Source organism: Electrophorus electricus, chromosome 6, assembly GCF_041902795.1.
Source record: "Electrophorus electricus isolate QZ-2024a chromosome 6, ASM4190279v1, whole genome shotgun sequence".
Taxonomy (NCBI): Eukaryota; Metazoa; Chordata; class Actinopteri; order Gymnotiformes; family Gymnotidae; genus Electrophorus; species Electrophorus electricus.
This window is the reverse complement of record NC_137502.1, coordinates 6,047,710-6,073,599: the sequence shown is the minus strand read 5'-3', so window position 1 is coordinate 6,073,599 and position 25,890 is coordinate 6,047,710. Positions and strand designations below refer to the sequence as shown.

The window sequence follows — 25,890 nt, the reverse complement described above, 5'->3', positions numbered from 1 at the left end:
GGAAGAAGTGATTCTGCTAGAGAGAATATGGACGGCAAGTGTTGTAATAACATTAAAGTCAAATTTGGGAAGTGTGGCTTAATTTCATTTGATCATAAATTACTCAAACGGTTTCCCTTAAAACAGAAACCTAGTCACTCAAACTACACCTACATGCAAAATTATTTCTGGCCGACACCTGAAAATGTGAAGACATTTAGCCTAATTTTTTCCTTAAACATTTTTACCATCTCTCTTGATTTTTGTATTTTTGTCCAGTGTCAACAATAAACTATTCTAGAAGAAACAAAGCAATGACTGCAGCACTAGCGTTTGTAGTTATTATCAATATATGCGTGTGGTTGGTCCTAAAAAAAAACCGTCATGGAATATCACATCTTGGCTTTTGTACTTGTCTGAATGTATTAATAGTCTATCAGCTGGAGCTATAATAACTGTCTCTGTTATTTCATATCACTTTAATACTATCCGTACAGTTTTCTAGCCAATCATCGACGTCATATCTGGTGAAGCCATACAGTAGTAGATTTGCAAGTACATAACGACAGCATAGTTTAAATTCAAACGCATAGTTTTAAAATGTGATTTATTGATGGGTCCTTGTGCTTGTGATGTTGAGTTTTGATTGTGTGTTTTTGCTATCAGCACACTTTTTTGAATGAGTAAAAAGTCAAAAATGGTATCCTCTTGAAATTGCTTGATTTAAAGAAGTGCGGCTCTCAAGCGATAGGACGTGTTTACTACGTGTTGCCACGACGAGCGGTCCGTACTCTTTTTGCAAACTGTCAGCTTAGAAGTGGCATCAACAAGAGCCCTCCACCAAAAAGAGGTGGAGAGTCCAGCCCGCTCGGTAATGACCGTGTTCGCGCTGCTGTCACTGAATCGCCTTTATAAACCGGAGAAATGCGTCGAAATGCACGTTCAGAGCTGCGGAGTTTTGCGGCGACTAGCCTCGTCAGTTGTGGCAGAGTACTTTAGTAATATCGCAGTAAAGAACACGATACACAACCCCAGGGAAGAGCTAATAAAGGACAGCAAATGTAAGCGGTACTGATTCCATGTGTAGTGGAGGTGCTCCCCATGTACTTTTAGGATGCAGAAATCACCTGTGGATGATGCTGGTTTCTTTTCGAGATACTTTTTCTGGTAAGACCCACCTGAAATGTTCTGCATACTAAGAAAAGTCACATTTTGTGACTCCTCCATGAGTTCATAAAAGGTTTAGATCAGGGCAAAAATATTCAATAATCTTTCATTGTTCTTTTTAAGTTTCTCAGTCAGTTTGCATTAGTGTTTGCAATAAATATATAAACACTTTCTAAAATGTTTTTGCTCTTCGCTTAACAGCTCAGCAAGGTTGTTTTTTGTATGTATGTGTTGTTTGTGATAAAAAATGTTACGGACTTAGGATTTACAATCACGTAAATAATCAAATAGTATATTTATATAGTATATGTAAATTACATGGTCGCACAGTAATTAGGAAAACAGAGAATTCCATAAAGGTAATGATGATAAGCATTTTAAAGTGGTGCTGTTGTTGCAAAATAGATACATGCTGAGGAATTATCAAGACTACAAAAGATTAAAAAGGATTTCATAATGTAAAAGAGATGTGCACCGGTGTAGCCCAGCATAGGACTGTGGATCACCCTAACCAAGCTCTGTTTTCATATTTGTCATATCACTGTCCTTAAACAACCTAACCCCAAATCAAGAGCCAGGACGATCTTATAAAATGCATTTTTAATCTCAGTGAGAACTTATCCTGCTTAAATAAAGGTTAACACATATTAGTGTTACATAAAATAAGTCCATGACTTTGGATTCGAACTTGCCTGGGAAATTTATGTCGATTGACACTCTGTGAATTAAATTGTTAGTCATGGCATCAGACGTTGTCAGTCATAACAGTTTAAAAGATTAGCATATTACTATGGTTTTGTGTCATCTGGATGTTTGCAGGTGGACAAGCCCTATTATGCGAAAGGGATTTAGGGAAAAACTAAGGCCATCCGATGTTTTTCAAGCTCCATCACAAGACACAGCGGATATACTTGCAGAACGCCTGGAAAAGTGTGTATTTTCAACATACTCCACCATGCTTGCATTCTTCACTTTGCGTCAACAAATCAAAATATTTATTAAAGATACATTTAGATTATCACTAAAGATACAAGAATGGTTTCTCTCAGGTGGTTGCTCCCGTAAGAAATGTATTAAGATATTCTAATGCATAAAAAGAGATTTTCGCAAAGATGATATTTGATGCAGTCCATAGTGCAGGGATGTCAGTACCCTTGGTGCTCCTGTGGGAAGAGGTATGCCTGGAAGAGTGACTAAGCCCTTAATCATGGAATTTTGTTTAAATGACCATATTTACTCCATGAATTCCTAACAGGACACATTGCCTCTGCTCCCATTGTGTCTGTCAGAGATTTCAAAGGCCCTGCTACTCAAGCAAGGCTAAATATCACACCTTTGAGTCATAGTGCTAATGTGGAGTTTCTGACCAAAAGAGTGGATCCAGAGTTGAGTCCAGAATTGGGTCCAGAACTGGGTCCATACATTTTTTCTTCCAGTAAAGTACTTACTATGCCAGGTTTCACGTATCCCACAGTACATCATCGTGGGTTTGTGTGTCAGTGCCCCTTTAATGGGTGTCAAGCGCGACCTTTTAAAGTGCCAGGACCCTGGTGAGTGATGGATGTTGGGCGGTATTTTCAGTTCTCAGACTTGAAGGTCTTCTGGGAATTTGAACTTTTTATACAATGAAGAGGCTGAAGCAGCCTCCCTATTGCCCCACACTTGTCAAGACCTCCTTGCATCGTTTAATAAGTTCGCTAAATTACCCTGGTTATTCATGAGCTTTCCGGACAATGCAGGCCTTGCCGTGTTTACTGGGGATAGGAGGATGTGCAGGCCTGATTAACTGCTCTTTTTGGACTCACCATCTCTTGTGCAGAGAATGGGACAGAGAAGTTGTTTCAGCAAAGAAACAGCCCAGTCTTCTACGAGCACTTTCCCGATGTTTCATTCGGCCCTTTCTGTTATTTGGCATTCTTCTCTATTTGGGGGTAAGTCTCTAAATGAGAGCTGTCTATGTACATGTTTATACTTTATGCAAAGTTTATACTTTATATCTACCTTCTCTCTGTCTCTCCACTTTTTCTCTCAATTTCTGTCTCTCTCTCTCTCTCTCTCTCTCTCTCTCTCACTCTCTCTCTCTCTGTCTCTCTCTCTGCCATTCAAAAGTTCCCGCATATGGTAGCATGTTTTTGCACAAACAAGAAGAAATCAGACCAAAACTGTGTGCTATATATTTTGCACATTGCGAGTGTGAGCATGTGGTCAGCCAGTGTTGTTTCAGTGGTATTACAACGATGTAATCTTGTGACTCACAGTGCTGTTCACAGTCTGATGTGATTCTCGGCATCCTCAGATGAGGCGTAAGGCTCATGCCTTTCTCATAATCTCCTGTGGGACGATCCTCCTGTTGTCATTGTTCTTTTACTGTATGCCACATACTATGCAAGAATGCAGTAGTGAAGGTGTTCTTGACTGATCACATTTTAATGATGTCCATATTCTTTTGAGGTTGTTCAGATGGGCATGCTGCTCTTCTGTTGAAAAAGTCATTATAAATACAATAAGTTCAACAACCAAAGCCTGAGTCTGAATTACAGTAGCATATTAGAGCATATTCAGTGCACTTTGTGGTCATCATTACTGTACAGTTCCCATCGTTCCAGATTATGAACATAAACTGCGTTAAATTAATCTTACATGGAAACCTGCAGGCTTTATTGTCATCTCATCTTATTTCTCCCACAGGAAGCCACAAAGACTGTGCAGCCACAGCTCCTGGGCCGCATCATTGCCTCATTTGACCCCTTCCACGAGCCGGAGCGAGAGCAGGGCTACTTCCTGGCGCTGGGCCTGGGCCTCCTCTTCATCGTCCGCTTTCTCCTGCTGCAGCCCGCCTTGTTCGGCCTCCACCACCTGGGCATGCAGATCCGCATCGCCCTCTTCAACCTCATCTACAAAAAGGTGAGCCAGCAATCGTTGCTCACCTTGCTTGATTTCACAACTCTGTGGTGGTGCTTAAGGCTGAGTCATGTGCACTGACAAGACGCCTCACCACCCTAAGAGACCTTCATCGATGTTTAAAGTTATTTGGGTTCAAGAATGTTGACGTTTCACTTCGTTTTGACCCGCAGACTCTAAAGTTGTCCAGCCGAGTTCTGGACAAGATCAGCACAGGGCAGCTGGTCAGCCTAATGTCAGCCAATTTGAACAAGTTTGATCAGGCAAGTACCAAGCAGGCTACTTCACTATTCTTTCATTTGTCTGTAATGTGGGCTGCACACATACCTGTAATACTGGAATATTATTGTTTATTTTATGTTGCCACCATCACGTTACTATAAATCAAAATTCACACTCATCTCCTACACCTAACTGCTTTTTCATTCTATCTAAGTATGATATTTTTCTCAGGTTTTTTATGGTGGGTATAAAAAAAAACCTGCAGGTGAAACAACAGAGGCGGATAAGGCTGAACTCTTGGCCCATTCAGGGAGGTTGAGCGAGGGTGCTGAATGTCGATACACTTTGCCAGTGCTCTGAGGCAATTAACACCTGTATTAAATGTGCTGGTGTAAAGCCCGTTATGTCTTAGAGAACATACCCGAATTCTGTGTGCACTCTCTGAGGGAGCCAAACGCCCTATCATTTCTCTTGTGAGCTAGAGAACGTGAGTGAAAGCAGTTGTTAACATAGGTGAACAGGTTTAAGTCAGTTTCTTTAATAGTACATGCACTGGGGGACTGTGGCAGACACTGGAAATCCCTGTTCTAGAACTGGTAGCCAGCATTTCCATGTTGGGTTAAAGGTCTCAATTCCCTAGCATATTGTAAAAGGGAAGTAAACTAGCAGCACTCTATCACATGGTATTTACTCTGCTCTATGGTGAGTCATGTGCCCATCATAAAATTTGATCCTAATATTTCTAAATAAGACCTGATATGCTAAACAACATATCCTATATATTTGAATGAAATGTGTGATTCTTTGTTACTGCTATTTTCCCAGTGACTGTACTTCTGAAACAATTGCACTGATCTGACCTGTGCCCAATTTATATGTTACACTTCATATGCTATGGTGAGAGTTCATCTGAAATTGTGTTTGCCTTACAGAGCCTGGTCATGGCCCACTATGTGTGGATTTCTCCTTTGCAGTGTATACTCTGTGTGGGGCTAATTTGGGAGCTCATCGAGGTCAATAGCTTTAGTGCCCTTGCTGCCATCTCCCTGCTGGGTGTCATACAGGCCTGTCTCTCCCATAAAATGGGCCCCTACAAGTAAGTTGTCACTTATTCACATGCACAGTGCCACAGAGATTGGTGCATTGCAATTGCACAAATGTATCTCATTATACTGCTTCCACCAACAACACGCATTCCAGCTCAAACTCGTGCTGGTTGGGCTCCTCGGTGAGTCGGTACAGGTAGTGTAGATCTAAGGTGCTAATCAGTGGGTTGGCTTGCCTTGTTTTCTTGAGAAATGTAAACACAGCTGGCAGGTCATGGCCACCCCTGGGGGAGGAGCGGGCACCTGCTCCTTCCCAGCTAGCCTCAGGTCAGGCAACGTGCTGTCCTTGTTTACAGGTGCTCCTGCAGGTCCTATGTAGGCTCTCCTTTCTGGCCCGTGCCAGACAGATAACCATAGAACCACCAGGCCTCTCCCCTCTGCACCTTTTAAGTGTACCGGATACAAGAACAGCATGTTTCATGCTGTGAGATTGGTGTACTAAGGAGTACATAATTTCCCTCCTTTTCTCCTTTTAACAAGAGCACAGCGGGTACTGCTGACCAACAAACGTCTAGCTCTGACCTCAGAGATCATGGAGAACCTGCACTCAGTGAAAGCCTATGGCTGGGAGGAGATCATGGAGACCATAATCAATAACATCAGACAGTAAGTGTACATGTGAACAAAAAATGTGCACCACACTCTACCTATAAGAGTCCTTGGCCAAGACTCCTAACATTGCATTTGCATACATATGTAACATGACTGAGATTGTAAATAAGAATGAGTTCCATAAATGTAAACAATGTTGTGATATATTTCAGTCACATCATCGTCAGCTAATTATGCAACTTCAAAGAATGAACTGAAATTTAGACCAGTCATCTGTTCGTTGAATTCATTTGAACGTTGAACGTTACCTCTGTATCTCACACACTGCGAGCTCATAAGCATCTTGCCTTGCCTTTTGCTTCTCTCTCGGTGGCTTGCAGGGACGAGGTCAATCTGACGCGGAAGATTGGCTCCCTGCGCTACTTCTACAGCTCTGCCTACTTCTTCTCTGCCATCTGGGTGATCACAGCAGCGGTAGTGCCAACAGCACTCACCTCAGGCATCACCGTGCGGCGCATCTTCACCACACTCTCATACTGCATGGTGCTACGCATGACCGTCACGCGCCAGCTGCCCGCTTCCATTCAGATGTGGTACGACACCATTCGGCTCATCCGCAAAATCGAGGTAAGGCTAGATTTGTGTGCCCTGTGTGCATCGGACACACGTACTGTCACATTAAACCTCTGGCATGGTTTATGTGTTAGGGGTATTGTCAATGTTACTCTTTGATGCTAGGTTTATGGGTCTTTATGAAATCAAAATGCCAGACATGGAAGCTATTGCTTTGGATGCTCTGTTCTGTCTAGACACAATGAAAGAGTTGAATGCTGTGTGTTCTTCTTTACTCACTTAGCTTTAACACAGTTAGTGACAACTTTGAGAAAATGCTTAGAACTACAATTGTTTCTATTCTTATCATGAGACAGTTTTGGAAAAAAGGACATGAGCTGTTATCCTGTTATTTAGAACTGTTCCAAACAGCTCAGATCAGCAGGATTATTGTATCCTTGTGTAACTGTTTGTACTGTACTGGAAAAAAGCAGGATGTCTCATAATGTATCTAAAATGCGGCTTTAAACTGTTTTGCTCTTTTTCCTTTTGAATCATGGCATCTAGGATTTTCTCAGCAAAGAAGAATACAAAATGATGGAGTATGACCTTAGCATCACAGATATGAAGCTGGAGAATGTCACAGCCTCCTGGGATGAGGTAAACTTTCTGCTGTTTCCTGCTAAGCTCATTGAGTGGTTTCTGAGTCTGGGCGGTTTTGTGGGGCTTGTCCATTTTACCTAAAGAAGTGTAACCTGGGCCTTAACAAGTATAGAATTTGAGATTCTTTACTTCTTGCTATATGCAAGCCTTTTATTGTACAAAGTAAAACGAATTCAGAAACATTTGCAACAATTTGGTTTTATGAAGAAATTGAAAGTTTTATGTCACATGTGGCTGATCTTTTGTCATTTTGAAATTGCCTTTGTTGAAGTCAAAGTCCCAATTTGGTTGTTGGGGTGGGCTGGGAGAATCCATTTCCCATAATGCCTGCTTTTGAGGAGTGCACATTCTTAATGCTCATTGCTGAGTCTGAGACTTTACTAGGGGGAGGAGATGGCTAATTGCTGTGTCCTTTTTATCTGTTTCTCACACCATTTGAATTTGAAATGCATGCCGAAATCAGTCACTAGCTACAAGGCTGCTGACCGACAAAGACGGACTGGGGGTCAATGTTTAAACCAGAGACACACCCGCTTCTTTATTCCGGGGAAGTTCTTTGTACTCAGTGAAAATGCATAGAATGGAATGGAATGATAGAATAATGGTGCAAGCCTTTTATCTGCTTCCACATGTGGGGTGCAATAATTCTGTATCCCAGTGATGAAAAATGAATGCAACATCATCAGTACCATGACAATAACTTTTTAACAAGCCTAACTTGTCTTTAGACCCAACAGTGATGATCAAAATACTGTTATATTTTGTTGGTTAACTTTATGACTTACAAAAGCTCAGTCACAGGCTGAGTTAATAGCTTTATTCATTTAGTTGATATCGCTTGCCATTCCTAGACATGCATCCGCTGTCATCTTAATGATTAAGTGATTAGTCTTGCTGAAATTCCTTTTTAATTTCTTCATTTCCTCTTACCGCCTTATGTAAAGCTAAGTCTGAAAGACGGTTGGTATTTTTAACAGCAATACTTGATCTTTCTTCTCAGCAGAATACAGACTCCTAATCAACTTCTCAGCAGGATTCAACTCATAATCAAGGCCTTGTAGAGGTTTAGCCTGACTGTGTGCTGTGTCACAGGGCATCGGGGAACTCTTTGAGAAGATTAAGAAGGAAAACAAAGCAAATGGTTATCCGAATGGAGACAGTCTCTTCTTCACCAACCTCTATGTGACACCTGTCCTTAAGAATATCAGCTTGCACTTGAAGAAAGGTGAAATGCTCGCTGTCGCTGGCTCCACGGGGTCTGGAAAGGTAGGACAACTGAGAACATGCCCGTCTAATCAAAGCAAGAAACAAATGTGGTCTGGATGTTTTTAGCAGATAGAAAATGTATGCAGAACATGGCATCTTAGCACACTGTATGAGTGCTCCAATGTTGAGGTGGCAAAATTAATCACCTCAGTTCTAAACTGCGATCTTGCCTAGATCATGGTAAAATACTGACTACTGTCATGATTTCGTGTGCTGGTAGTTGCCACGAAAAAAGCATGCCATGTGCACATGCTAGTGGAACTAAAGGCTGGAAGGGAAGCAGGACAACATTTTGGAGGCCAAGAGCAGATGTGGCCATCAGGAGATTGCAGGCTGAATGCTCTGCGTGTGTGCGTGCGTGCGTGTGTGCGTGCGTGCGTGTGTGTGTGTGTGTTTGCAGAGTTCACTGCTGATGACCATCCTGGGAGAGCTGTTCCCTTCCTCTGGGAAGATCTGCCACAGTGGCAGAGTGTCCTTCTCCTCACAGACCGCATGGATCATGCCCGGCACCATCCGTGACAACATCCTGTTTGGTCTCACCTACGATGAATATCGTTATAGCAGTGTGGTCAAAGCATGCCAGCTGGAGGAGGTACTGGAACATATGTGTCTTTAAATCCCTTCTTTACTTCATCTTTTTTTTAGATTTTCATTCTTTCTCTCTCTCTCTCTCTCTCTCTCTCTCTCTCTCACTCACTCTCTCATTTATATTCCTCTCAAACTCTATCATCCTACTCCTCTTATTATTTTCACTTTGAGGCTCAGACTCCCTCCCTTCAGTTACACCTATCTATGTTCTCTCTCCTTCTCTTTCTCTCTCTCTCTTGCTCTCTCTCTCTCTCTCTCTCTCTCTCTCTCTCTCTCTCTCTCTCTCTCTCTCTCTCACTAATCTCATAGCACTTGGAATCTTCAACTGGCAGTTTAACTGAGGACCTTTGTTAGATTCAGTGTTGCCCTAATGTGTCATGTTACTCAATATGGCTCTCTCCACGTCTTTTGCAATTTCTTGATACCAAAACGGCCAGTCATACACAGCCATCGGCAGTATTGGGTGACAGGGCCCCTCTTTAATTGAATCTCTTCTGAGAAGAGGCACAAAGATCTGAATTGCTTCATAGATTCTGTATTTACTGTCAAGTTGGGCCTTGAGGAACTGTACATCTCTGCAAAATCTGTCAGGCAAGACCAACTTCATGTAGGAATAAACCAGAATGATTTTTTTCTTCTATTTTCCCAAAAATGTGACAGAAAGAGCAAGAACATTTTCTGGTAGTTATAAGAGTCAGATTTTAATACTGCACTTCATCAGTTCTTTTTGCTTCTCCTAGGTTTTGACCCATAATAATAATAATAATAATAATAATAATAATAATAATTAATAATATGGACTATTAAATATAGATAGTTTTCAGATATCTGTGGTATCTCAGTGGTTAAGGTATTTATAATCGGAACGTTGTGGGTTCAAGTTGCCACTGCTGGGCCCCTGAGCAAGACCCTTAACCCTCAATTGCTCAAGTTGTACTCAGTCATAATTGTAGGCTGCTTTGGATAAAAGTGTCAGGTAAATGTGCAGTTGTTTGTTGAGTTATTCTCATTAGACTTGCTATAGCTTTATAGTGCATTGGATTTCAGCTGAATCAGGGCCAGATCCAAATTTTTCCTCAGGTAGAAGCAGTTTAGCCCATACCAGAGCATGTTAACAGTAATGGACAGCTGAGCACAAAACTGACACCTTCTTGTAAATGATGCTCTGTTTCTGAACCAACAAAGGTTGTTAAATATCAGTGTAAGTTTGCTTTTATGGTGACCGTGCTTTGCGATACCATAAGATGAGTCACTACTACAAAGGTGCTATAGTATTGTTTCAATATACCAAATCCTATCAGAAAATGTTGCTCATCTGTATGTTAAAACCAAGGAATACATATCATGTTTTAACTTGCTGCATGAGAGCAAGTCTTGGATATTCACAGCATGGTTTCCAGACCCTCATAAATCCCTTTGTCGCGTCTCTAGACTGTAAAGAGAAGCAGCTAATCACTGTCTCATGCAGATGACATTGATGGGCCTGTGTTGGGGTGAACAACTTCCTTTTGTTATCAGATGGTACTTCAGACTCCTCACATACGTCATGTCTGGGTTGTAAACAAAAGCCTTTCCACCAATGTGACAGCAAAATCACTATTACTGTACACTAGTCAATCATGGTCCCATTTGAGCTTTTTACAACTATTAACATAAGGATTTCCCTCCCATTGCTTCCGATCTGGACAAAAAATGACCAAGCACAAGGTAGGATGGTCCTGCACTGGAAAAGCATCAGAACCCAAACCTTCTCTGTCATTGGTTAGGTGCATATGCTCTGCTTTTCCTCTATCCATTTGTATTTTATGATCTGTTTGTATGCATTTTGCCAGTGTCTACCTCATTGTACTGCACTTTGGTGATGATCTGCACTGTGCTTGTGCACATTAGGTGGCTGATTTGATCACAGTGTCTGTGTGAAAGTGTTTTATGTCTGTGCACACTATGATGCCTTATTATCATGCCTGTGATTGTAGTTTTGTAGTCTGCTGTTGCTGCATGAGTCGATTTATTTGTTGCAGAGTTCAGCCAAGACCGCTTACACCCAACTCATGAAAGCCTTGATAATTCTACAATCACTTGTCTAAGGAGTTCTGAAGTAGAGATGACACCCGTGTGCCTCATGTTTTTTAGTGTTCCTATAATGGAGATTTAACTGCTGTCCTGCCATTGTGCTGCAGGATCTGTCGGCTCTTCCTGAAAACGACAGGACGCCTTTAGCAGAAGGGGGGCTTAACCTGAGCGGAGGTCAGAAGGCACGAGTGGCCCTGGCCAGGTACACACACACACACACACACACACACACACACACACATACAATGACCCACCATAGCACCTCTGGGGTCTGGCTCACTGGAAGCCATACTGATGCAGCGCCTTGGAAACGCAATGTAACAGCTTCCAGCTCTCTCACCACCTCTTATTTACAGCGTCATCATCAAGAGAAGAAATAAAGCTCTTAGGCTTACTCTGCATGCTGTGTCTATGTACACAGTATAAGGGGAATTTCTTCCTGCAATAACTCCGGAGTTAGAAGGCAGAAAAAAAGTGCTTTAGGCACTACTGTTAAGTAGTTTCCTCTGTGATTAAAAGTGCTCGTTATCTCCTGTCTGATATATGGCTGTAACATGACTGTAAAAAACAAGTACTTTCAGTGAGAGCCACAACTTTATTGCTTGATCCATCCATGTGACGATATACTGACACGTTTATACTTTGTTGTCTAGTTTTCTGGGAATGGTGTGGGTGGTTCTGAAGCATATAGCATATAGCATTACCACACTCTGGTAATGGAGTGAAGATGATATGGAATGAAGAAGTTGTCAGTTAGAATTACAGTTTGGCTTTAATCCCCCAGGGCTGTGTACAGAGACGCTGATACCTACCTACTGGATGCACCTTTCACCCATTTGGATATCGCAACAGAGAAAGAAATATTTGACAAGTATGTGTGCCACGAGTTTATACTTGCTGTGTAAAAATAAATGCTACAGTGTTACTCACAGTTTAACATGTTCACAATAATTATAATAATAAAACTGCTAGATCTACTGCCTAAGGAATTGGACATAGATATCTGTTAGAATTCAGATAATTTAGATACATATGATAATGTTAATATTATATCGTTATCAAATTTATATTTGATTTCTATGAAATTTCTGATTTTAGAGTATATGTCCTGTTTTAAAGAGCAGTGCCTTGTTTTCCCCAGGTGTCTGTGCACGCTCATGGCCTCCCGAACGCGTGTAGTGGTCACCAACAAGATCGAGCACCTGAAGCGGGCCCACAAGATCCTGCTGCTGCACAGCGGTGAGTGCTTCTTCTACGGGACCTTCTCGGAGCTCCAGTGCCGCCGGCCGGACTTCAGCTCCCTGCTGCTGGGCCTGGAGGGCTACGACAGCGTGAGCGCCGAGCGCCGCTGCTCCATCCTCACCGAGACCCTCCGCCGGGTCTCCGTCGACGAGAGCCCCGGCGTGCAGCCCGACCGGCCCCCCTTCCGCCAGGTGGCCCCTCCCACCTACAAAGACGAGAGGAAGCCATCGGTGATCATCAACCCGCTGGCGGTCGACCGCCAGGCCTCCGTCAAGGTGCCGCTGGACGAGGAAGTGGCGGCCGGTAGGCGCTCGCTGCCTGGACGCAAGATCTCCTTGGTGCCCGAAAGCGAGCTGGTGGATGAATGCTTCATAGGCGGAGATGTGTATCACAACCACGGCGTGCACATGGCGGGCCAGAGGAGGCAGTCAGTGCTGGCCTTCATGACCAACGCGCAGGGCCAGGCCAGGCACGAGCAGCGCCACTCATCCTTCCATCGCCGCCTGTCTATTGTGCCCCAGAGCGAGCTGGCCTCGGAGCTGGACATCTACGCCCGACGGCTATCTAAGGACAGCACCTACGACATCACTGGAGATATGGAGGAGGAGAACATCGAGGTAGGGACATCTGTAGTGACATCAGAGATCAGCCCTTCTCCTAGAGATCTACCCTGATTTCATTTAGTAGAAACTCTTGAACAAACTGATTATCTTCAATGTGTTCAATTTCTCTCTAGGATCAGGGTTGAACATCGCTGTTATGGACCATGTTGTTTTCTTTAAGGAATTGTGACACTTTCATAATGCTGTTTCTGAATAATTAGCAGTTAGCACAAACCATGTGGTTCTTTGCAGGACTGTTTTGCAGATGAACAAATGGAGGATGTCTTTGAAACCACAAAGTGGAACACATATGTACGATATGTATCAACTAACAGAAGCCTGGTTTACGTTCTCATCTTCATCCTTATCATCTATGCTGTTGAGGTAATAATGCTACAATTATTCACTTTTCCTGTATCTATATCAGTGTTTCACTTTATTAACTTCTGCTCTTCCAAATTAAAAAAGTGACTTCGATCATCATATCACATATAACATGCTACTATTATGCTAATGCTATGCTATTATGGCACTTTTATGAGCATCATTATTAGGCAGCTGTTATATCAAATCTAACTTCTATGTATGCACTGTGTAAGTGTTTAAATATGAAGTAACATGGTACCGGTATTGTTAGTTGAAAATATGATCAATAGGCAGATGTTGTATTGAATATAACACCTATGTGTGAATATAATGTATGTGCTATATAGATTTTTTCCAGATATTATATATGAAGTATCATGCTACCTGAATGGTTCATCTTAAGAGATGTGATATATGTGGAAAGATGTACTCTGTTTGCTTTGTATTAAGATTTGTAAAGAAAGCACAGATTTGGGAGCAATAACATCAAACATCAAACATCAAATCCTTTGGGACTATGACCCATGCTGGCACGTAACTTGTTGTAGCTGTTAAGGCAGACACCAGACACCTGCCTCAGAGCCACACATATGCAATCAGTCACATTCAGGGTTTCAGAAGGACAGGTTTTCTTTCTGAAGTTTTTATTTATTTGCTAAAGATTCTTTTCCTTTCTGTTTGCAGGTGGCTGGATCTGTTGCTGGGATTTTTCTGATAACTGAGTAAGTTGCTCCCTTTTCATCGTTCTTACTTAATCAAATGCAAGCTGTCTTGCTTCTTCAGTGAATCCAGGTGGGCCTCATTCATTTCCTTGGTTTCCTCAGAGATCGCCCAGCATTCCACAGTAGTGAACAGGAATTCATCGCTGTTGTTCCAAATTCCATTCATCCTCTCGTTTCTCCTTCAGTGAGATCTGGAATGAGGAGCATGACTCGTTCGACCCGAATGTCACCAAACAAGCCAATGTGACCCTTCCTGGCACTGCGCTGTCCATCACCATCCGCCCCAGTAGCAGCTACTACATCATCTACATCTACGTGGCCACGTCAGAGAGCATCTTAGCACTGGGCTTCTTCCGGGGACTCCCCCTTGTCCACACCATGATCACCATCTCAAAGAAACTGCATCAGAAAATGCTGTACTCTGTGCTCAGGGCACCTATGTCTGTCCTCAACACCATGAAAACAGGTGAGTGCGGTGTCTGTGATGCCAGGCTGGCTGAAATGTGCCCATCTCTGCTGCGGTTCATGTGACTGATGGCATGTGCCCTGTTCTCATTTTTCAAGGTCGTATCATGAATAGGTTCACTAAGGATATGGCCACCATAGATGACATGTTGCCTCTCCTAATGTTCGACCTTGTCCAGGTGGGTCGCCACTTTAAAGTTATCTAGCATTTACTGCAGAGTGTTGTAGATGGCTGGTGTAGGGCACTGAGAAGCAGGAGTCCACATGCTCTGTAATCAGCCCAGCCTCCAGTTAGCCAGCCTGCATTAGGTCTTTGCTTGTCTTTCACCAGTTGACCTTGGTGGTGGTGGGATGTATCCTTGTCGTGTCCATCATGCGCCCATACATCTTCCTCGCAGCCACGCCCTTGGCCATCATCTTCGTTGTGTTGAGGAAGTACTTCTTGCGCACAGGACAGCAGTTAAAGCAAATGGAGACAGAAGGTGAGGGACAGACAGGGAAAAATAAATGTGACTGTGTGTGTTTGCAATTGTGAATGTGGGTTTGTGTGTGTGTGTACGTGTATGTGTGGATCCGTGTCTGCATGCTGTGAACGGACAGCAGTTACAGCCAAGAACAGTCTGACCTGCGGTTTGTGATAGAATCCCTGAGCAGCGTGCTGGCGTCAGAAGCGGTCACATGACTTCACATCTGAGGCCAGACACACAACTATAAGGGAATGCAATAGAGCATCAGGAAGAATTGCAGGAATGAGCAATGCACGCCAGCAGAGGTCACAGAGGAGGTGACACATCCAGGGCTTGTATCCCGAGGTGTGTGTACACGGGTAGGAAGACTGGCGTGTGGCTCTCCTCCAGGGTACAGTACACCAGTTTGCCAGGGCCCTGGCAGAAGGTCAGTGGCTTTGTAGAAAACAGGAGAAGAGGAGAGGATGAATGAGTCAGGCGGGAGGAGAGGGGATGTCTCAGAGGAAGCGGCATGGGCGAAGGTCTACGTCTGCTCGTGCGGCCGTGTTCCCGCTGCGGACCCTGCCGCGGTCCCCGTCCCCAGGCCTGGCCTACTGCTCGATCTGGCACTCCAACAGGAAGCAGGGCCTTTTATCCTCAGAGCCCGGTGGGTCGCTCCAGTCTGAGGTCATACCGGGAGCAGTGAGTACTTTCCACACCGCAGACACAGAGATCTGGAAAAAAAAAATGACCAGGGACTTCCCTCCCTCCCGCAGTCAATCTTTATTACTGGGCACTTTTCCTGGGGATAAGTCACAACAAAGCCGTTTGCTCCTGGGATAGGCGGGTGCTGGTCTTGTTTGTGAAAAGTGGTAGGAATGTTCAAATGTGCAGGCAAATGCTGAAAATGTGATGACAACTGGATTTTTGGAGGTTGCTACACCCCCTGCTCAGCTCAGTCATATGTGTGGGGCTGTGCCATTCACTAGTAGGTGCTTGAAAGCAAAAGGACAGAGGACATTTTTTCCTCACTTCCTGCTCAGTAGGTCCAAGTGAGATGGGCTGAATGAAACAATGTAGGACTTTTAGTCATGCGAGGTGACTAAGTGTTTAGATCGCAGCCAATCGGACTTGCTCAACCCAGTTCCTCTCAGTTCCACTCAGATGTGTGTCATAGCTAGAGCTTATTTTGGAACTCACAACAAGCGTCAATACATTTACACACATTAAGATGAATTTACAATATTAAGGCAGAATTATTTCTATCCACATTCTCCTGACCAAACGTTTAGCTTTGCATTTGGACAAATCAAGCTTGCCATTAAATTATTGAGCCATCATTCTATGATTCTAATTTCATGTTCTTCATTGTCACTCTTTCTCTTTCACTCTCTCTTCTCTCTCTCTCTTTCTCTTTTTCTGTCCATTCAGCTCGCAGTCCCATCTTCTCCCATCTTATCATCTCTCTGAAGGGCCTGTGGACGATCCGGGCCTTTGATCGGCAGGCCTACTTTGAAACCCTGTTCCACAAAGCCCTCAACACGCACACAGCTGTCTGGTTCCTCTACCTCTCGACCTTGCGCTGGTTCCTCTTCCGTGCTGACATAATCTACGTCTTCTTCTTCACTGCTGCTGCCTGGATTGCAGTAGGGACCAACCGTAAGTTTGCACTCGTCCAACGTCCACTGGTGCTAATATCTAAAACAGGCTTCATACCTGACTCATAGCACGTTGTGTAGGCTTGTGCACCCTGAGCAACGTGGCATTTGTGAATTAGTGAGCCCTTTCTATGTGGTCACAACAGTTGGAGCTGAATAGTGGTTGCAGAAGTTGTAGAGAGTGAGCAGATGCTACTGTTTGTTTATGTTCAGGGCTTTCCCATGTAACACAGAAGGCTTATTGGTCTGAAAAGCCACTGGATGCTTGGTTTGTCAGGTTTCACAGACAATTTCACTGAGAGCTAATTGCAAGCAGGTCTTGGAAAAATGCTTTTGAAGTGATATTTGAGATAATTGCATGCAGTGTTGTACTTAATGTTTGTTTGTGTGTGCGTGCATGTGCGTGTTTGTGTGTGTGTGTGTGTGTGTGTGTTTGTGTGTGTGTGTGTGTGCATACCTGTGTTATGCTTTAGAGGACAAACCAGGTGAGATTGGTATCATTGTAGCCCTGGCAATGCTCATTCTTGGGACCTTCCAGTGGTGTGTCGTCACCAGCATTGCAGTGGATGGAATGGTACATGTCTGTCTGTCTCTTCTCTCTGTCATTCTCTCTCACACAGAAACACACACTTACTTACTCCTTATCTCAAAGTCATCCTTGTAGCGTTTGCCTTTCTGAAACCTAGCACATTTTTGACTAGCGCTCAAGTGCATAAGTCGTCTTGTCCTGTAATGGTGTGGGAGAGATTGTGTGTGTGCCAGTGTAAAGCTTTTATCCCACCATGCCTGTCCATGACTCACTGGCCTTATCAAAGTGCAGAACATTGCGTTCTCCCCCTGCTTCCCAGAGGAGGTGCTGAGGTCTGTCACTGATATGCAAATGAGACGACTTCCCCTGCAGACTTGCGCATATGCGCAGATGGCCACCTTTCAGCTCACACACATGCATGCCCCTTCCACTCAGCTTGCGCGCACGCACAATCACACGGCTCGGATGCCTTTGGGAAGCCAAACAAACTCTGGGATCCGCGTTCCGGGTGATGTCTTGACGCGATTACATCACCACTCTCGTCCGCACCCCCAGATGCGGTCTGTGGAGCGTGTCTTCAAGTTCATTGATCTGCCGTCCGAGGAGCCCTGGGCCAGGCCGGGCAAGGGGAAAGCCGCAGACCTGGTCATTGCAAACACGGACGCATGGAGTGAGGGCAGCTGGCCCAGCCACGGCCAGCTGGACCTGCGGAACTTAACGGTTAAATACACCGAGGGAGGGCACACTGTGCTCAAGAACCTCTCCTTCACTGTGGAGGGGGCACAGAAGGTACGTTCAAGCAGCAAAGCGCAGCCCTCAAACCTTGTTTTCTTTAAGATGATTGAGGTTAAAAAAAACTGTTGCCACTCAAAATGAGATCACGAGGCTGCGCACGAGGCAGGAGAGTTTCCCTAAATGCTAACCTTCTGCTAATACAAGTGCTGAGTGGTTTCCAGCCGAGCTCTGTAGGAAGAGGGTCCCAGAATGGCTAGCAAAAGTGCTAACTCAGGCAGCTCATTAGCTCTTTATCACCTTGCACTAATTGCACGGGCTAATGAGATACCTTGGAGCAATCCCAGTGTCCCATATCACAGACACTCAACACACATGCCATTCTATCTTTAGCCAACTACATGAGTTTATTCCTTTTCATACCTCTGAAAGTTTTTAATACAAGTTAAACACATACAATATATTAAAGATTACATACATGTTACACCAAAAAAGGGACCTAAAGGCCGGGTGATTTTCCATGCTACTTGTGGCCATAGGTGGGTATTCTGGGCAGGACGGGTTCTGGGAAGAGCACGCTGTTCAATGCCCTCCTGCGGCTGGCCTACACGGACGGAGACATGGCCATCGACGGCGTGTCCTACAGCAGCATGGCCCTTCAGAGCTGGCGCAAGGCTTTCGGCGTGGTGCCTCAGGTACGGCAGCTTTGGGAGAGCAGGTCTTCTCTGCTCTGCTCGCACATTTTTCATCCAATTCTGACAATCCTTTTTTCTCCCCCTTTCCTTTGCATGTGCAGAAAGTTTTTATTTTCACTGGAACATTCCGCATGAACCTGGACCCATGCAGTTTCCACAGCGACGAGGAGCTGTGGAGGGTTGCTGAGGAGGTGAGGCTCAGTGCAGCAACAGTCTAGACCTCAGACTGGCCGTGGCTTCATTATGTTCCTAGTGTACTCTATAGACACACACTTATTGCCTTACAAGTGACAGCTGCTCCCATGGCAACTCTGTGTTGCTGAGTAGTAGAGCTACACTAAAGCACTGTTGTCTAAACTGAACTTGAGTAATGGTGTCACGATGGTTGAAGTGCTTGCCGCGAGTGCAAGGAGAAAAAAAAACTTACCATTTAATTCTACATAAACCATACTGACCATATTATGTAGTCTCAAAAGGAGATTGTGTTAAGCATGATTTCTTATGAAGCTTTAAAGAAATCCATTGCTGAAAGCCTGGGATGGGCAGCCTAATCGTTGGGAGTGTGCATCTGCAGGTGGGCCTGAGGTCAGTCATCGAGCAGTTTCCCGATAAGCTGGACTTCCAGCTGGAATACGGCGGTCACGTACTGAGCTATGGCCACAAGCAGCTGATGTGTCTGGCCCGGTCCATCCTGAGCCGAGCTCGGATACTGCTGCTGGACGAGCCCAGCGCTCACCTCGACCCACTGTACGTCACCCAGTGGCACCGTGCACAGCAAAGCCTGCTGTTTGCCAAAGGCCTGTGAAAACTAACCTCCATATAGTGTGTACACAACTTTTAGAAATATAGATAGAACTAGATCTTTTTCATTTGGGCTGTCAGGTAGCAATCTGGCTAGCTAGCTAAATCAAGTTTAAGTTGAGAATTAAATGTTGAATTGAGTTTTATGTGGAGTGTGTGATGGTAACTGTGGGCTGTGATGGATCGCAGCACCGTGAAGGTCCTGAAGAAGACACTCAGGCAGTCCTTCTCCACCTGCACCATCTTATTATGTGAACACAAGGTGGAGCCACTGCTTGAGTGCCAGCGTTTCCTGGTAAGGCACCCTCTGTCTCATCACTTAGAGTCACATGTTTCTGAAAGCTTCCTGGCTATGACCACTGTCATGGACACCATCATCCCTTTAAATATGCAGTATCTCAGAAGCTGAATTTTTGTACTGCACTCAAAGTTGCTGTGATCTTTCTGTCCAACGCATTGCTACAGATGATTGAGCAGGGTAAGGTGAAGACCTATGAGTCCATCCAGAAGCTCCTGAATGAGGCCAGCCAGCTGAAACAGGCCATTAGTCCGGCGGAGCACCTCAAGCTCTTCCCCCGCCGAAACTCCAGCATGCGTGTGCCCCAGCCCAAGATGAGCTCCGTCACACTACCACTGAAGGAGGAGGCAGAGGATGATGGCCAGGACACTCGTCTCTGAGCGCCAGCCAGCAGAGCCTAGAGACACAGTCCACCGGTGCTCAGCGATGGCCAGCATGCCTTACTCAAAAGTCGTTTGAAAAAACAGCAGTCCTTGTTAATTTTCAGAAGCATTCAACTGGAATGTGTTTTAAATGAAGTGGACTAATTAACTGGGACAAGATAGAAGTACAGTGGAAAAGTAAAATATACTTCAGCCAACCTTTTTATATGCACTAAATATAACATAAGGTACTTCATAGACTTTTACAACAGGACCCAGTGAGACCAGGAACGATGTAAAAACGATGCCTTTATGAGTAGCTTCTCTCTGTGGCCCTCAGATGTTGTGTTTCAGTACAAAAAGCTGTAAATCTTCCTCTAAACTTATATTTATGGAATTATTGAGACAGGTTTTATGAACTTGGTGCCACTTAAAAAAAAATGAAGAGAAGCAGGTTGCATTTTTGTTTTTTAGGAAATTTATGGAATTATGAACAAAGAAATTGGAATATTTTTTATTTTGCTTAGGTGTAAATAGATAAAAGATATTCCTGCAAACATGGTATATATTTTGATATCTGCTCACTCATTTGCTTGGTTCTTTAGGCTGTGCTGTTTGTATATCCAAACTTAATCTCAAATGACCTCCTTCCTGCAAAGACTGAATCACCTTCTTCCTTACCTGTCTAGATTTAAAAAAAATATTCTCCCACATGTTCAGGCAGTCTTATTTCATTAAGTATTTCTTTGTTTTCATTTGGATTAGTTTTCAACTTTGATAACACTGGAGCACATGTGTCAATGTCTGGAGAGAAAAAAAAGCACAAAGCTGAGCTGATGGTTGGGCTAACAGTGCATTTTTAATCGTTGTGCTTAGAGGAAACAGGACAACTCTCTGAACCTCATCAGACAACTATCCTACAATTCAACATCAGTGGTCGACTATAGTCTCTTCTGTACATATGAACAATGGTGAATTTAAAATAATACTTGATTATCCTAAGTGTTTGTTACCGAAGAACAATCGATCGAAAATGAATGTGATGCGTGCTGTCTCAAATTTCAGAGGAGGCTCCCCCACAGGTTCAAGCATGTTATAATTCAGCACGCATTCCATGAATAAATGAAACTTCTTATGGCTTCACAGACAAAAGAAAACCTGTGATTGCAAGGACATTACTTATTGCCACATTCACTTTGAAACAAGTGAAAAATATCAACAAAAAATTAATATTACAAACATTATGTACAGTTCTTTTTTTCTTTTAGGTTCTTCAGTGTACAAGCTCAATACCACATACACTAGTCTATATAACATTTAAGTTCCCACTTTTTTATTTACACATATTTGGTAAAACCCTGATTAATTTCAACATTGTTTAAAACCAATCTTGCAACTACTTAAAACATAAAATACTTGAAAAATGCTTAATAGCAAAAAAGACTGTCTGCTTTTCCTTTGATCCACAATATTTTCACCTAAAAGGCAAAAGCTGACGAAGCACTTCTTTTATTAGCCTTCACCTGCTACTTTCGCAAACACTTCTTTCAATCTCAATACTTCAACAGTGTATTATAATAAAACCATGGTCCCCAAGTACACGGTAAGGTACAAGGTAATATAGTATAACAAGTATAGACAATGTGTAAATATTAAAAGGCTTTCAGTAACATAATTCACAACATGGAGGGAGTTTACAGAATGGGGATATGGGCTTGGGAAGGGAGAGTCTATTTATGGTTACTGTAATTTTCATGCAAGCTGGAGTTCAGTATCCAGGTCTCCTCTTCTGATTGGTTGATTCTGTTGTTGCTGGGCGGGGCCTGCCTCGTTCTGCTGCTCGTATGGGTTCTGCTGGGGTTGCTGCTGTGGGCATGGGGGGAACGGGTACTGCTGCTGATGGAGGTAGTGGCTCGCTGGGTGCTGCTTGGGGTCTGCTGCTGCCCCCTGCTGGTGGGGACAGGGAGCTGAGACTTGGGCCTGGCCAAACACCGAGGTGAGCCGTGGCTGCCTGCTGAAAGGCTACTGTCAATCTGTGAATGCGTGGTCAGTTCAATCAGTTTCATTTGCACCAATGTCACAGATATCATCACAGAAAGAACACTAGTGTGTGGTACATGGCAGCTCTAGAAACAGGGTTGTCAAATTCAGGACCTTGAGAGCTCCTGTACTCTAGAGGTTAATACTTGTCCTGCTTTAACACACACAAGCTTAGTTTGATTTATTAGCTGATGACCTGAATCAGATGTGTCTAATCACAGAAAACAGTAAATGGAGAGGCTGTCCAAAACTGAAATATGACTCTCCTGCTCTAGAGGTAGGTGTTACCTGCTGCTGTGGAGGCTGGGCAACCTCTACACAACTCTCCACCCTTACAGCCTGTGGCTGGATGTCAGTGTAGCCCTGCTCAGCTGTCCTTTGTGGAGTTGGTAGAATTGAGCCAGGGAGCATGATAAAGTCCTCTTGGGACAGAACAATCTGCAGCATGGGTAAGAAAAGATGAAGAAGCTTCAATAACAGTTATGGAGTCTGGAGTGACTTGTCAATTCCAAACTGTGGGTGTTAACTGGGGGAGTCAACAGGTGGTAAAACACTGTTCCTGCACCAGCTCCACCAACATTACATTTGGGTCAGACCTGAGGCAAAGCAGTGTAGGCTACAGTAATGTTTTACTGGGTTGAAAAGATGTAGAAACTTACAAAACCTGTAGCAAACGGAAGCCTAGATTACCTTGCTTATGTCTGGCTCGGACTTGCTGGAGCACATGGTCTGCAGCTCCTTGATCAGATCACTCTCATCATCAGAGTAGAGAGCAAGAGTGACAGAGTCTCCATCACCGAGTCTGACAGTGCACATATAACAATCACTGGTACACCACACTGACACAACAGCCGCAATCCCATTAGGCCCATTATTGAATATTTCAAAATGCGACACTCCACATGTGGAGGCGTGTCTCTGAGCTAACAGTATGCTCTACTCAAAGAGCATTCGCAGCAGTAATGGTTTCAGAGCACAAACCTGGGATGACTGACATTTGACAGTAGGTGGACATCTGAATTGGCCACAGAGCCTGAAGAATGAGAAGATGGCGTGGTGTTAGCCTTACCTTTATTTGACCGCAAGAAGTATACACAGTCTACTTGGGAGAATTACATAAAGCGCTCCTAAACAAATCACTTCACAAACCTTCTCGTGCGGAGCTACTGGATGGTATCCCAGCACTGGAACCTTTCTTTCGTGGACTAGTGTTGGATCTTCTCCATGCACCACCATCACGCCCCTTTCGCCCACCTTTCCTGTAGGAGGAGCTAATGGAGCAGAGTGGGAAACACCCCCCTCGGAACTCTGGCAGGAGCCCGTCCATCTCTACATGGCAGTCAGACACAAAAGAAGAAGTGTAACCAGCATTTACAAATATCACACGGTAGTTCATGAAAATTCTCATTTGGTTATAATTATAAATGCATCATGAGAAACTTCCCATGCCTAGTTGGCTAATGTGAGCAGGGCCACAGGTGAAAGGCATCACGTGACTGGAGGGAATGAGCACTGCACCTGAATGGGCCAGCGGACAGCCCTGCAGCATGGCCTTGTTCAGGAGAATGCTGAGAGATGCTCGGACCACAGCCCTTTGCCCTGGGCTCAAGCCCTTGTTGCTGGGAGACTGTCGCTGGGATTGGGCGCGCTTGGCAGTCACCCTGGAGATGACGGCATCCTCGACACGTGGGACCACCACCATGTTCCACAGGTGTGACAGCCACCTGAACACAGACAGAACAGCAAGATGCTGGACAACCCATGCATGATGCACATGACCGGAACAGAGAGATGAATATGTGTATTTCATGGACTCACTTTACGATGGCGTGTGTCTGCTGTGGTAGGACTGGGCAGGAGAGGAAGATGTGCGGGCCTAGGAGGGCCTCAGGGGTCCCCAGGCGAGAGAGGCAGCCGTTGAGCTGGTACCAGACCGAGCACACCCAGGAGAGTGCTCTTTGCATGGAGTCGTCAGTGGCCCAATTCTCACCCTGAGTCTGTAACCATCACAACACGAGTCAACACACAAACACACAACAGCATGTAAAAAAAATTTAAAAATCACAATTAATACAACTAGATATTTCTATATCTTGGTCCATAAGCACCCCAGTCTTGCACTTTTTAGAGTTCTCTCAACTCTAATGCAACAGTTTTACCCTCAATAAGACAGGTGTGCTGGAGCAGGGAGAATTGTAAAATGTCCCAGGCAACATACTCCAGGAACAGGACCAGGAAACACTTCCACAAACTCAGGTCAAACTCTGTTATAATACAGGTTTCATGCTCAGAAGAACAGGAGGACGAGAAGGAGTAGGGCTGACCTGGTGAAGGAGTTTCCTGCGGAGGTGGCGACCCAGCATGCCGCTGAGGGGCTCTGTATCCCACCGTAGCTGCACCCAGCGGAAGTGCTGCTGCAGTCGAAGCTCGGGGCCCAGCAGCCGTGGCCTGGCCAGGGTGCCGATCAGAAAACTGCCCTCCTGGAAGTAGTACAGCCCCTCTGCACCTGCTGGCCAACATTCGCATGGCTAGCGCACAGCCACAATGGGAGCTTTAGTCCTACCTACTGCTCATTCTTGTCATTAAAATTTTACTTTCGCATAGTGGCAAAGTTGTTATTTATATAAACAATCAGCCATGTCAGCTGTTTGAACCCACAAAATAAAACAAAACAAAACAAATCTTTTTTTCAGAAGAGTTTTTTCTAAGCGTCTAAGCAGAGCCAGGCTGCACTAAAGCGCTGGAGTTTGGGCATCGTCTGTTAGCTTTCAGGGAGGAAGCGTGAGCATCTCACCATGGCCGAGGGAGAGCGAGTAGAGCAAGCCGCGGTTCTCCAGAGCCTCGCACAGGTCGTCCAGCATGTGGCTGAGTGAGTGGGCTCTCTCCAGCCCCTCCAGTATGACAATCACGCACTGTCCTGCCGCATCCTCCCGCGCAGGCACCAGGAACCCTGGTGCACAGACACAGCACACCACCTTTATAGCACACACACACACCCACACTCCACCGTGAAGTGTTCAGTGCGTTATGTGTCAATAAGGTGAATGTTCTGATGCCTGTCTGTGAGCACACTGCAGTGGTGACATAAATAGATCTGAACAAATGATGAAGAAAGTCCTACCACAGTTGATGAAAGTCTCCAGCAACTGGTTCTTAGATAGGTTCTCCTCTATTGCCACATGGATGATGTCACAGCCTATTCCCACAGCCTCCTTGCGGTGCTGGAGAGCACGCACACACACACACACACACACAATATGTAGGCAGCCATCAATAATATCTTTAGCCACCCTCCCCACCCACAAAAAGCTTACAGCCTTTTCTTTTCTAAAGGGGCATGACTGTACAATTCAAACAAATTTAAACCTCATTCATTTTAATCTCAAATTCCACTGGCTTTTAGTCTGAGAATATACAATTGTTGGGGACACACTGCTACATCCTGCTAGAGAATAAAGGCTGACTTTGCAGACACAGATGAAGCATATTTCTAGACTAAACAGCATTTTCAGGTTTTAAACTCTGAAGCACATCTGACAACTGTCATCGGGTGACAACCACCCTCTCTCATCCTGCACTCCTTATCCTCTGCAGTTAGAACAACTCAAAACAGCTGACACATGTATGTTCCTAGACACTGCTGTCACACTGAGCTCAAACGTTCCCTTATATTAAGAAGACTCGGCGGTGGATGCTCTTTCCGGAACAGTAGAAGAGATTCAACCTCCCGTAGGCAATACTGTTCTAGTTCTACATAGCCATCATCAAACTCGTACTGGCTTGACTGTGGCTGCCTGATTTAGTCCTGCATCTGCTCAGGCGAAGAAGGGGCACATTATTCAATCATCTGTAACCTGCCATGT

The 25,890-nt window shown here is 44.5% G+C and overlaps 2 protein-coding genes across 6 annotated transcripts in view; one reads left to right on the top strand and one right to left on the bottom strand.

Moving 5' to 3' along the window:
* The first annotated feature begins 830 nt into the window (after window positions 1-830).
* Window positions 831-20,561, top strand: cftr (CF transmembrane conductance regulator). The gene is made up of 27 exons (XM_035525359.2): window positions 831-1,146; window positions 1,966-2,076; window positions 2,966-3,077; window positions 3,835-4,050; window positions 4,221-4,310; window positions 5,202-5,365; window positions 5,856-5,981; window positions 6,308-6,554; window positions 7,047-7,139; window positions 8,235-8,408; window positions 8,809-9,000; window positions 11,177-11,271; window positions 11,854-11,940; window positions 12,211-12,928; window positions 13,166-13,297; window positions 13,964-14,001; window positions 14,187-14,467; window positions 14,566-14,645; window positions 14,798-14,948; window positions 16,344-16,571; window positions 17,044-17,144; window positions 17,655-17,888; window positions 18,371-18,526; window positions 18,628-18,717; window positions 19,101-19,273; window positions 19,517-19,622; window positions 19,793-20,561. Exons 1-27 carry the CDS (start codon window positions 1,094-1,096, stop codon window positions 20,003-20,005), a joined length of 4,461 nt encoding a protein of 1,486 aa, XP_035381252.2. The 5' UTR covers window positions 831-1,093; the 3' UTR covers window positions 20,006-20,561.
* A 266-nt stretch (window positions 20,562-20,827) lies between these two features.
* The window catches only part of cttnbp2 (cortactin binding protein 2), a 35,074-nt gene continuing 30,011 nt past the window's right edge, over window positions 20,828-25,890 (bottom strand). For 3 of the 5 annotated variants that reach the window (XM_081715222.1, XM_081715224.1, XM_081715225.1), the window contains 10 exons: window positions 25,149-25,248; window positions 24,822-24,977; window positions 24,352-24,536; window positions 23,846-24,024; window positions 23,546-23,751; window positions 23,177-23,356; window positions 23,009-23,060; window positions 22,718-22,829; window positions 22,316-22,465; window positions 20,828-22,020 (listed from right to left, as the gene is read on the bottom strand). In XM_081715222.1, the coding sequence (XP_081571348.1) occupies window positions 21,718-22,020; window positions 22,316-22,465; window positions 22,718-22,829; window positions 23,009-23,060; window positions 23,177-23,356; window positions 23,546-23,751; window positions 23,846-24,024; window positions 24,352-24,536; window positions 24,822-24,977; window positions 25,149-25,248 (1,623 nt within the window). In that variant the 3' untranslated portion in view covers window positions 20,828-21,717. The remainder of the gene's footprint in view (window positions 22,021-22,315; window positions 22,466-22,717; window positions 22,830-23,008; window positions 23,061-23,176; window positions 23,357-23,545; window positions 23,752-23,845; window positions 24,025-24,351; window positions 24,537-24,821; window positions 24,978-25,148; window positions 25,249-25,890) is intronic. The other 2 variants (XM_081715223.1, XM_027003965.3) reach the window with 1 other exon arrangement.